This window comes from Centruroides sculpturatus, unplaced genomic scaffold (genome assembly GCF_000671375.1).
Source record: "Centruroides sculpturatus isolate CEXI.00-Female unplaced genomic scaffold, Cexi_2.0 scaffold179, whole genome shotgun sequence".
Taxonomy (NCBI): Eukaryota; Metazoa; Arthropoda; class Arachnida; order Scorpiones; family Buthidae; genus Centruroides; species Centruroides sculpturatus.
In genome coordinates this window covers 466,650-481,010 of record NW_019384425.1, presented here as the reverse complement: position 1 = coordinate 481,010, position 14,361 = coordinate 466,650, and the positions used below count along the sequence as shown (strand labels likewise).

The following is a 14,361-nucleotide window of genomic DNA, read 5'->3' as shown; positions in this document are numbered from 1 at the left end:
GTGGTCAGTGTGGTGAAGCGGCTCAAACGGTGGCTAAACCAGGACTAACAGCCAGGAAGGTTTTGCTGTGCATTTGGCGGGACTGGAAAGGAATCATCTACTATGAGCTGCTTCCATATGGCCAAACACTAAATTCGGACCTCTACTGTCAACAATTGGACCGTTTGAAGCTAGCGATTGATCAGAAGCAGCCAGAATTGGCTAACAGAAGAGGTGTTGTACTTCTTCACAACAACGCCAGGCCACACACATCTATAGTGACTCGCCAGAAATTCCAGGAGCTTGGTTGGGAAGTTTTGATGCATCCACCTTATAGTCCAGACCTGGCACCAAGCGATTACCATCTTTTTTTATCATTACAAAATTTCCTCGGTGATAAGAAATTGGCATCAAGAGAGGATTGCGAAAATCACTTAGTCAAGTTTTTCGCCAATAGGGAGCAGGGCTTCTACGAGAGAGGAATTATGAAGTTACCTTTAAAATGGCAACAAATTATAAAACAAAACGGTGCATATTTGATCCAAGTCGAACAACCGAAACCATGTTAAATAAAGACTTGAAATGAACGTAAAAATAATGGATTTCTTTTTCCCCAACCTAAATATATATGGACTATATGAATGGCCTCATTTTTGCTGTCCCAAGAACTTGACCCACAATGGATCAACCCAGGGCTGAGGAAAGGCAAAGGAGAGCTCAAGGTACCAGGGTGCCAAGATGAAGTGCCAAAATTCTTACTTGGTTAACCAAAATTAACCCCTTTAAATGGATTCGATACAGTACAAACAACATATGTTAGTTTGTATATTGGGGTACATACAGTGATGCCAGGTTTGGCTCCTTTTTTAACTCTTTTGGCACCAAAAAATATTTCTACTTTTTAAAACAGTCGACAGAAAAAAAAATCACAAATTTCTTTTAGCTTTTTGTTTAATCACCGATACCATCTCCTCAGTATCGGTGGTTACATGCAGCAGTATATTTGCCATTTGTATGAATTGAAGATTATTTACAAAAATTAACTAAATTTAACTTTTTTTAGTAAATTAATAATTTAGGGATTTCGATTCTCTATTAATCTTTAACTCTGTAAATCACACGATCTTGACCCTGAAAATCATTAATAGTATTAACGTGATTTGACTATTATAAAATATAATATGCATTATATTAATCCTTAGAATGCATTCCAACACACTGTGGGCTAAACACCATTGTTGGATTTTTAGTTTTGTCTGGTACCAAGTTTTGTATTCACTAATGTAATCCACAATGAATACAATTCATAAAGAATGACAATGACATTTTGATGTACATCACATCTCATTTAAATTTTTAAGGATAACAATTAAAAAAAAAACGTAGTGTCCAAGATATTAGAGAAAACATTTGTAAAGCCTGGTTTTTACACCAGAAATATCTCAAATTCTACTATATAGGCACAATTCATGTTCAGATAGAATTAGTTATGTGCACATCCAAGATCTAAATAATGAACCAATGATGTAGATCATATACTCCTATAATTGTGAATCTCATATAACATTACTTCATGTGACAATAAAACTACTATTTGGAGACTTGCATTTTTTATGGAAAAAGTACTAAGGCAGTAATAGGAAGAGGGCAATAAGCTTTTGATTCAGATGCTTTAACACTAGTTAAATTATAATGTGGCTAAACCATGTTCTGGGAGACCCAACATCTTGGGACTTTGACATACCAAGAATAGGCACACTAAGTCCACGATCCACTGTCACTTAAAAGAACGTTGTATGCCCATAAACATCTCCAAATGAGATCTGCTTAAACTCCAAAATTCTACATAATTGTTTCTGGAAATTACTAGTAATTGTAGAGGAGAAATGGATGAACTTGCATAATCCAGACACCAAAATAGCAGGTTGTACAAGACTAGATTTGCCAAGAAAGTTACATTGTGCATTTAGTGGAATTTTGGGTCATTACCAGAGTGGCACATAATGGATGGATAGCATTATGGTACCCAAATGGAGTGCATCTATGTTGTACTGCAACAGAAATGTCTTTGGTTGACTGAAGTAGGGTAAGTTTTGTTGCATGACGACAATGTTTCGAATGCAGACAGATCTGTGTAAAGCTACAAAAATTGAATTGAATGCTTTCACTATGGTGCCCCAGTCAGCATAGAGCGCAGACATTGGAACAACTCATAGTTGGAAGAGGCAGAGTTTAAACATTTCCTGCAAGGTTTGATACAACAGCAGACATTAAAAGAAAGCTCTTAGCATGTCCCTACTGTCTCCAAGACCAAGGACTGGTATTATAGGCAAATCACTACTAGCTGACAGGTGGATAAAGATTATTCAGTGAAACATAAATCATTACACTGGATAGTTTGTTCTATGTACAGTGTGCTAGTCTAGCCATATGTTATATAGCAGAACTCATGGGTAGCCTGGTATGTAAAATATATTACTTGCTGAAATATATCTTCACTTTCCTTAGCACTTTCATGAATGGAGAAACCTGAAAGTACTAGTATTATGAAATTGAAAGCATGATTAAATGGGAATTCCAGTTAAGCAGTTTAGTGAGTAGTATATTCTATATTCCTGTTTAACTGGAATTTACATTGAATAATAGGTTTATGTGGAATATATTTTAAATTTTCATTTTTATAAGTAATTACGAAAATTACATTATCTATATAAACTGAAATTAAAAACTACATAATCCTCCCATTTCAATTTCATGCTCATAACATGTAATTGAAATGAGTAAAATTAAATTTGGTTAGCTTGCTCTTTAACAAACAAACAAAACTGATTCATATGGGAGTAAATCAACAATTGAACATGGGGAAAATGATCTCACTCACCAATTTCAACTTTTAGTATTGAATTATTTTGAGAATCAATAAATTAAAATTGAGATACAGAAAATAAAGTTTTTTGCCCAATAAACATCACTTGTATCTTGATTTCATCTGCAACAAGACATTAGAGTTTAATATTATTGTGTTAAATTAACAAATAGAGAAATTGATGATAAATTAACAGCATTCTTAAACTATTGACAAACTTAAGTTGATAACAATTTAGTCTATTTAAAAAAAACTGCTATTATTTGAATAAATATGTTTCAATATTCAGATTTAATTAATACATTATTTTAAAAAAAAAGAAAGAAACTTACAATATTAAAAACATTTTATTTGAAATTATTAACTTTTACAGTGACATTTTATACAAATCTGTTCTTTATTTTTCTTTTCTTTTTTTTTTATAAAAATGGAAGATCATGAAAATAAACTTTGACAGAGAAAACACACCTAAAAAAATAAGAGTTACTAAAATGTGTCAAAATGCATTCTAAAAGTAATTTACTCAGATTAAAATTCTTCCTCAAATATTAACTAGTCGCTAGAGATAAAGCCAAGCACGAGAAAAAAAATTGGAATCATCTCAATTCGTCTGCTATAAAATTTAATAAATTCTGCCATTGCACAATGATGTAATTTTCTCTAAAAAAAATCAATTGTTATAACTTCTTTCCAAATGAATCTTAGTCACAGGTAATTTGTACATTACAATCTGGGTAAATTGCACACAATCAAATCGGGTTTCGTTATATTGAGTTTTAAGTGCAACCTATAATAAAAGATTATCGTTATTCTATTCAAAAAATACATATCGGCAATCGAGTTCTTTTTTCACGAGGCCGACTAACTAACCACACTTTCCAGTTTCCGTTTTGTGGAGACTTTTATTCATTAATGTAAACTACTTCAAAATGGAACAAATTATGTAAACAAATTTCCAATTAAGTAACAGAAATATAAATACTTCCAGAAAAATATTAATATTTTTTCACCTATTTAATTCATTAAATAAAAATATTTATCTCCGATGAGAATAAAAGAAAATTATTATTTTGAATAATATACATATGTTGTCAAATTGACAATGAACCAGGAGAATACTTTCAGAAATATAAATTAGAAATATAATGCATTAAAATTTTGCAAAATATACAACACAAGCTATATCTAAATTGAAAATACATTAAATTTTATTCTGATGATTTTCAACTAAAAGAAAACAAAAACTTCCCCATATTTTAATTTATTCATATCCAAATTAGAGTACTGCAGAGAGATCAATCGCTATGCCTGGAATATTCGTTTTCGGTCTGATTGTTATCGTTATCCGACGTAGTTTGTTCGGGAATGTTGTGTGAAGATTGAGTAAACCTCTGCAACCTTCTCCTTCTGACTTCGGCTTGAGGATCGAAAGGTTGAGGAGTATCTGAAGTACTGGCTGTATTATCTAATAAAAGCATCTTTATCAGATCTTTTACATTACAGATTAGAGATGGGCAAATATCACTTTTCTTTAATTTGACTACTAATCAGATCTCAATTATTCAAATACACCTACTTACCTTATTAACTAAAAAAATCTTTACTTAAAAATTAAAAGTAGTTGTTTAAAGTTTCATTTTTTTAAATTTATTAATATATTGAAATCAATAAAGTTTGAAGTAGCATTTTTAGGTACTCTTATTTCACTATAATACATTAACAATTGTTTTAATCCTCACCAGATTTTTATTTAAGAAAACAAATCATTTTAAAACATTGTATTGCAAATGGTCCATCCGGTTAACCATATTTGCCACCATAAATGTTTGTATCGTGCTGCCTGTTACAAAAATTATATTCATCTGGAAATCAGAGTAGCAAATAGCCAGAAAGTAGTCCCTCAGTGAAAAAGAATATCGTAGAACATGAATCGACCTTGGTCCGATACAATTTTACTGTTAATAAAGTTGCTTGAGAAACTCGGTCATAAAAACTCTTCATTTTTTATAACGTTGGTACAAAAAGTCATTGTTCTTTCCCAGGTTACTTGTTTGCTTACTTTCTATTTTGGCAAATGAAAAATGCTTGGTGAGTGGGTTGGCAATTGGTGTAAAAAAGCTAGTATGCCCCCGAATCATCATACACGTGCTAATCAAGGGTACTAAAAAATTAAAAATATTTGAATAATTATTGAGTTATTCCTCCCTTTGGGTATTTCTGTATTTACCATTGTGACTGTACGTATAGTGTGATATTCAACTTTAAATTTCATCAATGTAATATTCGAGATATCAAATACATTCTAGTATTCAAGTATTCACCCATCTCTATTACAGATCATAAAAAAAATAGTTTACTCCAATATAATTACCATTATTAGACGATGATTCTGCTCCTTCAGGATGTGAACTTTTATTTATAGTAGAAGGCTCTTTACTTCTAGAAAATTAATTTTTTTTGAGTTATTTATTAATCAATTTTGATAAAAGGATGTTCTATGTAAAACTGGTCCCATTCACCAATTCGGTACATTATAATAAACCTTCATCCTTTTTTCCAATATAACTTTTTTAAAACTTAATTTTATTTGTAATGCACACAGAACCAATAACCAACATGAAGAAAACAAAAAATGGTTGTGAGCGCGTCATTACGTATTTCCCGGTGTGGTGTGTTGTAATTTAATTTTATTTACAAAACATTATGGAAACTTCCATTATCAATACTTTGTTGTTTAAGGTGACTCAATTCTATTCAATTGGTGAATAGATGTATTTTATATAGGACACCCTATATATGATTAATTGTTTTCTTTATAAAAAACCTCTTAGAATGAAGTAATAATGCCAAAAGTTATAGTTTTATATTATGCCATTAGACAAAATTAATTAGTTAAAACTATAATAAAAACAACCATCGTGACCACCTTTATAAAATAAAATTTTACACAGAAATTTGAAAAGTGTATTGTGTGAGTTGTGAATTCTTTTACTAGCTGACTCATTATAAAGCCTAGAATTTTACATTCCTTGTCATGCTTTTTCATTTTATAGAATTACTAGCAGATAAGCCTGGCATTGTTGTTATTTTTTTGCTTGAGCACACGTTAAAACAAAAACAAGTTTGGGTATTTTAGCCTACCCTTGTCATGGTTTTTTGCAATACTCAGATGGTATAAAATGGAAAAATTTCATTGGTTAAGTAGCTCTAATATTTCATTGGTCATGTTAATGCTAATATTTTCAGTGATCATCAAATGGCACATTTTTCACGAAATTTGATTCATCATCAGATTACCAATATTTAAACTCTGCACCCTCAAAAGTCCTTTAAAACATATTCTGTGCTTGCTAGTAACTTTGTATTATGTAATTTTCGGCAAAGCAACACGCGAATGATCTGCCGAGAGAAATGCCTCCCGGGAGGACTTTTATGGAAAATGAGACACTATTTAGGTGTTACTAACTTGAAGAAAATCTAGAAAACTATGTGGCCAGCCATGAATTCACAATCAACTACCAGTGTAACAGTTCTGACTCCACGCAGATGAGTGCTATGTGCTACTCATCAAAGTAATAATATAGTGCATCCACTTTGTCACAGTAATTAAGTGAATATAATATAATTGTTTTTTAAATTATATCCCTTTTTCCAATTAAGACAAAAATTGATATATAGAAATCTAGTAAATATTTTGGGGTGATATATACGATGTTACCTAAGTTAGCAGCATGTTAACGGAACTGCCAAGTTTCATAGCAATTGGTTGAATGACCTGAGAATATATAACAAACAAACATTCTTATTAACTTTTAATTATAACCTATTATCTATAAATAAGTTTTTGTCATAAAGAAAAAATTGCTCTCTATATTTAGTAATTGAAAAATTTATTAATGAACAATTTTCATAGTCATACAACCCCAAGCCAATGTCTCTGTCTTTCTCTATTTACAAATACAAATTGCCTATTTCAGAGAAACTTTTACATGACAATAGGTGCTACTTATTGTAATCATCTAACATCCCAAAACATTTAAAACAACAATACAAAACTTTTCCTTATCATCATCATCTTGTTAATAGTTTGAATGTACTTAGATGCTTAACAACAACCAACTGACAAAACATAACAGTTATAAACTGTTGTTCCAATAAAAATGTTAACACAAAAATCAGAATAAACTTAAATTAAGTCATCCAAATCATACAAGATGTTTGCTCTTATTACTTAAATGTTCAATTTAATCTTGCACTCAATACTGTAGTTTAAATTTTAATTTCTGGCACTAGATACTTCATTAGCAGGCCAGCTGTTTGCTGTTATTGAAGATTAGTTAAACGGTAATAAAATTCATATAAAATACAGTTTGTACTGTGCCTCTTTGCATTTCTAATTGGCTCTTTTTGTTATGCTAAGATTTGTACCTGAAAAGATAAACTTGAAATTTTAGAATGCTATGATAACTTGCCAAAAATTAATGAAATGCTGCGGCATAGTTAAGAATTTCACAGCCAGTTTTGTGAAAAATTTTGAAACACAGAGTGAATATTGAATATGTCAGCAGGGAAAAAATGAATAATGATTTGCAAGAGAAATCAAACTGGAAAGATAGTAAAGCTGAGTTACTTTAAAGTTCTGTTTAGTAACGTTTATGAAAAAGGGCACTTATTAATGGGCCACTAATGCATCATAAAGCAGAAAAATTAGCTAAAAGTATAGAAAAGAAATTTTATTTCATAAACAACAAACCACACAGAACCTATTTTGAGACCAAATTTAATATCAACATATTAACATTTTTTTTTTAATCAGAAACTGGATCTTTGTCTTGTAATCAAAAACATTAGTCTACTGACATTAAATCTTCAACTGGTGTCACAAAAAAGCTGTGGTTTATTGTTTATGAATATTACCCATTTATGTTGTATGCTAGAATGGTTGATTTTATTTCAACTGATGGGTGGTTCAATCAGTGGAGAAAATGAGAAAACATTGTGTGCAGACACATTACACTCATGGTAAGAAGAAAAGTTCTGATGTTGCATCATTGAATTTTGAAAGACAGAATATTCAATAATAATTTTTGGTCATTCACCAAGGAATGTGCGCAATGAAGATGAAACAGAACTTTATTTTTGTACAATGCCTGATACTTGTATGCCTAACGATGAAAGTGTAAAGCTGAAGGGACATACTACAGTTGTTTGTTGAGCTAATATGCAAAGCCAGACAGGCTTTTAATGTTTGGAAAAAGTAAAACTAGATGTTTTAAGAGCATAAAACATTTACAATGGATTGCTGTTTAAATGCAAATTCCTGAATAACAACTGTTTAGTAAAATGAATGTAAACTAAATGAGAGATGATTTTGCTGTTATGATCCCATGAATGCATGAACAGATTATTATATGGTTTGAAAAAATTTTATTAGAAACAATGATATTGTTAATACTATGCATTATTATTAGTGGTTTTTCTAGACTATTAAAATTTCACTATTGCATTACAAACAAAAAACAAGCTTAATGATTTATATGAAATATTTTCCCCCCACTATGACTGAATATAAACTGATAACGAATTAAAAAGAAATCTGAAAATCATATTCGTACCTTAATGAAGCAACCAAAGTGCTATATTGCTGCATTTGCAAGACAGCTGCATCTAAAAGAGTTTGAATATTTCGAAGGCATTGGATACGAGCTTCCACATTTTCGCGTTCATGTCCCTCCATATTCTGCAACTCTTCTAAAGACAATCTCTTAAGATCTGTGGCAGGAGCTGGAGGCGGTGGCGGAATAACTATAAAGAAAAACATAATGCACTTTTCGTATGGTGTAATTATATATTTTATTTGTAATTTGTTCACTAAAATATTGTACATACAAAAAGGGAGGAATGGAAATGGCGGAATGAAAGATGATGGTTGATTATTTGATCTAGAAGTATTACTTCCAGATGTCGAAGGAGTTTCTTCAGTTGTTTCCCCTGTTGCAGCTTTTAAAAATATAATAATTATAAAGTTATTTTAAAATTTTTTAAGTAAAAAAAGCAAAATGTAAATTTTGTAAATAAATTTTGTACTGTATATTTCATTAACATAAATTGCCTAACATATAATCAATATCAAATATATAATACCTGTTTGTTGTTGCTGCTGCTGCTGTTGTTGCTGCTGAGGCATCCAAAAAGGAAAAGGCATTGTACCAGGCCCTAGCATTGATAAAAAATTTTTAAACATTATCTTTATATGTGATATTAACTATGCATTTGAACACTTTTTTAAATAAAATTGCTTGTATAAATTAAACTTTATAAATTTCATATGATCAGATGAATTTGATACCAGGAATTTAAATGTATGTGTTTTAAGTACTAAGAGAGCTTTTTATTCAAGCACATGACATGAGACCTACAATGGCAACCGGGTAGTGAAGGAACAGACTTCATACTTATACCATCTGAGAAAATTTCTGAACCAATCCAGATCTGAAATATTGATCCCATAAAATGAAAGACTAGTTAGTGTCTATTGCCTCAACCATCTGGCCACCAATTTAAATGTTCTACTAATTGTTATATTATACAAGTTAAATTATTTCTAAATATGTGAGATTTTTAATGCACTTACAAAACTTAGTCATTTTGTATCATCACTATGCTTAGACAGTAGTGACACAAAATAAATAACAAGTTACTGGAGATTTAGAAAAATATTTACACATTTAGAGTAAGAAATAATCTGTAAGTAACTTAAAATCATTTTGATTCTAAAGACACATCTATACCAAATTTCTTGCATGAAAAAAGTGAATTCAAGGCAATTCGAAAACAATATTCTGTCTACATGATTATACAGTATAGTACTTTATAGATTCAATAAATGAACGTTATTTGACAAACTTGTCTACACCATACAATAGACACTTGCGGATGGCAATATTGGAGTCTCTCCAAATTTTGTAGCTTAAATATGGAACCAAGAAAGTACAAAGTTATGGTAAATACCACCTCTTGGATTGATTCACTGCTGATGTTAATGTTCCACTTTTTTAGGATTATAAATTTACAGATAACCAGCCAAATACCAAGTTCTCAGAGTGTAAAAAAAATATTTTTTGTGTCATTGACATCATCTGAGAATGCTGCTTGTGCCAATTCTGTGAGCAACTCCACACATTTATTTTTCTTGTGATATTAACTGATATTACATAACTAATACTCAGTTATAAGCTTTTCCATTCTCCTTCATCCAAGCTGCCATATTGTCACACAACAAACATGTTTTATCACAATTGGTTGGAGCTTTCAAGATCTTGAATCTAGTAGAACAGCATTCTACTTCAGAATTCCTGAATTCAAGAACTTTGGTGGGACAAATTGTCTGTACGGTCTGCATTATCTAAGTAGCTTGAATACAAGTTTTACATTAAAAAAAATTTGATCTTGTAGTATCCCTCTAAAAATTTTGTGAACATTTAAAAATCTTTAAAAGAAACTATTATTTAAGGATTTTATTGTCTTTATAATATAAAAAAAACACATTTACATGAAGGGACTTGTAACAAAATTGCACATAGGTCCTCAAAGGAATGTAATCTGCTACTAAATCTTCCCACAGCTGGTTATATATTAGTAAATAACACCAACAAAACCTTCAAAAATATACCAGCAATAATTTGCTACTGCTTGCAAACAAAACATATGATCAATTGATACCTCTTTTGGTTAAAGATGCAAAATTTGCTACTGTAATCTAAGCTTTTTAAGTTTTGCAATAATTTTTCAACAAACTAACAGAAAATGATCCAGTATTACATTTTATCAATAAAGCATACCAAAGTAATTAAAAACAACAAAAAAAAATGTAAATGAATAATAATTTAAAATAAACAAAAAGATTATTTTGATAATAAGTAAGAAGTTCAACATATTGACAATATTTTATCTATATTAATTTTTGTATTATAAATAAAGAAATGAATATAGATAAAATATTATAAATATGTATAATAATCATACTGCTTAACATAACTATGAATATTATAATATTCTGATTATTTTTATTCTTACAATATGCATTCATATAACTTTAAAATTTAATAAAAATTTGAAATTTTGCACTTTAACAGAATAATACTCTAACATTTCAAAATTAAAAATTCTACAATAACAATCACTAAATAAGAAAACTTGATTAAATATATCTAATTAAACCTTGTAAAAATAGTAGCATTATATGAAAAATGTAATAATTAGGTCCAATGGAAAAATTCACATAAATAATTAACTATATCGTATGTTAAATTATATAAATTTTATACCAATTCAGTTATAATTGAATTCCGTAATTCATTCTAATCAATTACACACAGATCTTTTCGTTAATATATTTAGCATATATCCTGTTTGTTATCAAAAGTAATTTGATAAATGCATTTATCTCTAATAACTTTTCACTATCATATACTACTGAGCTAAATATATTTTCAGATAATCTAAATGAAGACCAAAAAAAAGTGTAAAAATTTNGATTTTCAAACTCATCCTGATAGTGATTTCATTAAAATTAAATTGACCATAATACCTTTATGGCAACATTTCTGTTTCATTTGACAGGGTTCAGAGCTATAAGAAAAGTTTCTGTAACATGCTAATACAGGGTGAGTCAAAATTATGCGAACACTATTTGAGAGAAAGCATTTACTCAAAGTTTGTATTATACAGAGTCTCAACCTGACCACCAGCACGATTAATGCATTCAAACCAACGTTCAACAGTACAATTTAGTGCCAGAACACCGGAGATTGGGGAGGCCATAACAACAGTCCGTCGCGACCAATCGGAATAGAAAAACGAAACAAAATTAAGATGTTTCATTAATAATGTTTAATTAAAAATTAAGATTGTTCACATAATTTTGACTCACCCTGTATTACTTGGTATGATTAGTCAACAACTCTCATAGCTCAAGATATCTCATCCACCATGATCAATAGAAGCTAGAGTTCTAAAAGTATTGATATATTGAATAACTCACTATCTGAAACATAGAAAAACTGATTAAACTAATGGAAGAAGGAACCAGTGCAGTCAAATTCTTTTTACCACAGTTTTAGTGTTATTCACACTTACCTCTACAAAAACAGCATGTGGCTTAATGTACTTCTGCATGTCTCTATGAAACAAATGTTTTACAGTGAGTTAGAAATAATGTTTTTGCAAGTATTTTGCATGGTATTCATCTTTACAACTCTCAAAGTTTAACTTGAATTTATGAGATGCCACTGAAAAACTATAAGAGTAACAGATAAAAATATTTTAACAATGAAGACTTTTATGCATTAATTTCAAACATGCTGAACCTATCCAGTGATTAATGGCTTTAAAAGTAGGTAAATTTTTTAAAATTTCTAACCGAAAATAGATAAACTTTATAAAAACCATTTTAATAAATGTTCCTTAATTGATTACAAAATGGGAGAAGGTGTATATTGTTCATTTTATACTTTGCCGCAGAGCGTTTGGCATTCTATGTAATGTCCAAATTTCATTCAGAACTGGAAAAAATGTGTGGTTATACCCACAGAATCATTTTTTCCAGTTTTGAATGAAATTCGGGTATTGCATAATACACACAAAAAAAAAAATTTGAAAGCAGTTAAAGGAGTCAGGATATTTGGATAAGCCATTTTTTGGCATTCTCAATCCCATCTTCAGATTGACAACATTTTGCCGATTCAAATAGAACTGTCCTTATATAACTTTTTGAACGTAATGGACCAACATTACAAATTTGAACATTTTTCAAACAAATTAAAAATACCTGCTAAATTATAAACATGAAAATAAAACGATCCATGCAAAACAAAAGAAAGAAAAAGGCAGGGGAAAACAAAATACAAATAAAACTAAAGTAAAAGGTAGATAAAGACATGTAGATGATTAAGTAGCATGCACAGATAACATAACAGTAATTTATGCTAAAAACAACATGAAATATTGATCGTCTACAGAAGCTTGTACAAAATAAATAGCCAAGACTTGGGAAGAAGCTTATCCTTGGTGTTTTCAGGGGCAGGCTCGTGACCATAGGGAAGAAATTACTACCTGTATTTCATACTTTGCCAGTACTATATACACAAATTTGAAGTTATTAAATACTTTCTTTGTTGAATTCTGATACCTGGGTCAATGTTTACCCTTCTCTTTTAGAGTATAGCAGATTGATCAAAACACTGGTTCTCAAAATTTTTTCTGTACAAAATTAAAAATATATTAATGTTAATTTTAAACTGTAAATAGCTGTATACACTATAATATAACAACTGCTACCCTACAGCCCTAATAGCTAGGTTATCGTGCATGTAATAAATCTTTTTCAAAAGTAACATCTATTCATAATGTGTCTAGTGCAGTTAGCCATATCTTGGCAAATCACTTCTCAAAAATGACTCCTCACAGGAAATCCTCATTAGTAGTCCTTTACTTTATCTCTCTGAACACACAGTACATTACTAGGCAAGACTTCTGATAACACTTCGATGCCTGTAGTGGCGGCAGCTTGGGTTCCCAATAATGGTCTACAACAAGCGTATTAAATTTTATCCTTTAATCTTTGGCTCTTAACTTATAAAGAACATTAGTACACTTCTTGCAAATTTCTCTCAAATATTTTCCACAAGCTTTCTTTCATCTAAAAGTTCACAGATTTCATTTCCTTCTGAGAGGTTTACTTCATTATGTGAATTAGAGAATTTGTCATTTCATTCTGATAACAAGCCTAAAAAAATGTTGTTTTCAGACAAAACTGTCAACTGCAAGAATGTAGAAAACATTATGTAAGCAGCAGATCAAGTTTGTACATGTAATTCAAACATGGAAGTGGTTGATCACTTCATTTCAACTGTATGTATGAATTTTTTTGCATTTGACATTTCAAAGTGTCCCTAAGTCCAAAAATTTTAAATCTTTTTTGGACTGATTGCCATACTTTCACCCTGACTCTGTTTGTTATAGCTCATATATATATATATATTTAGGTTGGGGAAAAAGAAATCCATTATTTTGTCACTAGATGGCTGTAGTGATACATATCTCATAAAATATTGATGACACAAGTTCAGACTTGTGCTTATTGGAAAAGTGACATTCTGTACTAAAAAAAATTCTTTTACAGTTTTTTGATTGGTCAATTCAGTTGTGAGTTATAGGGTGTAAAAGATGGAAGTTAACAAAGAGAAAATTAGGTATGTTTTACAATTTTGCTTCAATAAAGGCGAAAATGCAAGCCAGGCAGCTGAAATTGTGAATGGTGTTTATGGTCCTGATACTGTCACAGCCAATTATGTGCAATTTTGGTTTCGTCAGTTCCGTTCTGGTAATTTCGATGTTAAAGATGCACCTCGCACAGGTAGGCCCGTTGTCGAAAATGTCAATAAAATCATGGAAATGATAGAAGTAGACTGGCACGTTAGCACTCGTAGCATTGCCCAGGAGCTAAAGATTGACCA

At 30.4% G+C, this 14,361-nt stretch overlaps 1 protein-coding gene across 2 annotated transcripts; it reads right to left on the bottom strand.

The window, feature by feature from the left end:
- Positions 1-3,579: 3,579 nt before the first annotated feature.
- On the bottom strand, positions 3,580-11,191 carry LOC111619540 (E3 ubiquitin-protein ligase synoviolin A-like). 2 transcript variants are annotated; one of them, XM_023361281.1, is made up of 6 exons: positions 11,173-11,191; positions 8,990-9,061; positions 8,735-8,845; positions 8,461-8,650; positions 5,217-5,284; positions 3,580-4,310 (listed from the first exon to the last, which is right to left on the bottom strand). In XM_023361281.1, exons 2-6 carry the CDS (start codon positions 9,048-9,050, stop codon positions 4,141-4,143), a joined length of 600 nt encoding a protein of 199 aa, XP_023217049.1. In that variant the 5' UTR covers positions 9,051-9,061; positions 11,173-11,191; the 3' UTR covers positions 3,580-4,140. The 2 variants fall into 2 exon arrangements, with proteins under 2 accessions (XP_023217049.1, XP_023217048.1); XM_023361280.1 differs by lacking the exon at positions 11,173-11,191 and having other exon boundaries at positions 8,990-9,114.
- Positions 11,192-14,361: the final 3,170 nt, after the last annotated feature.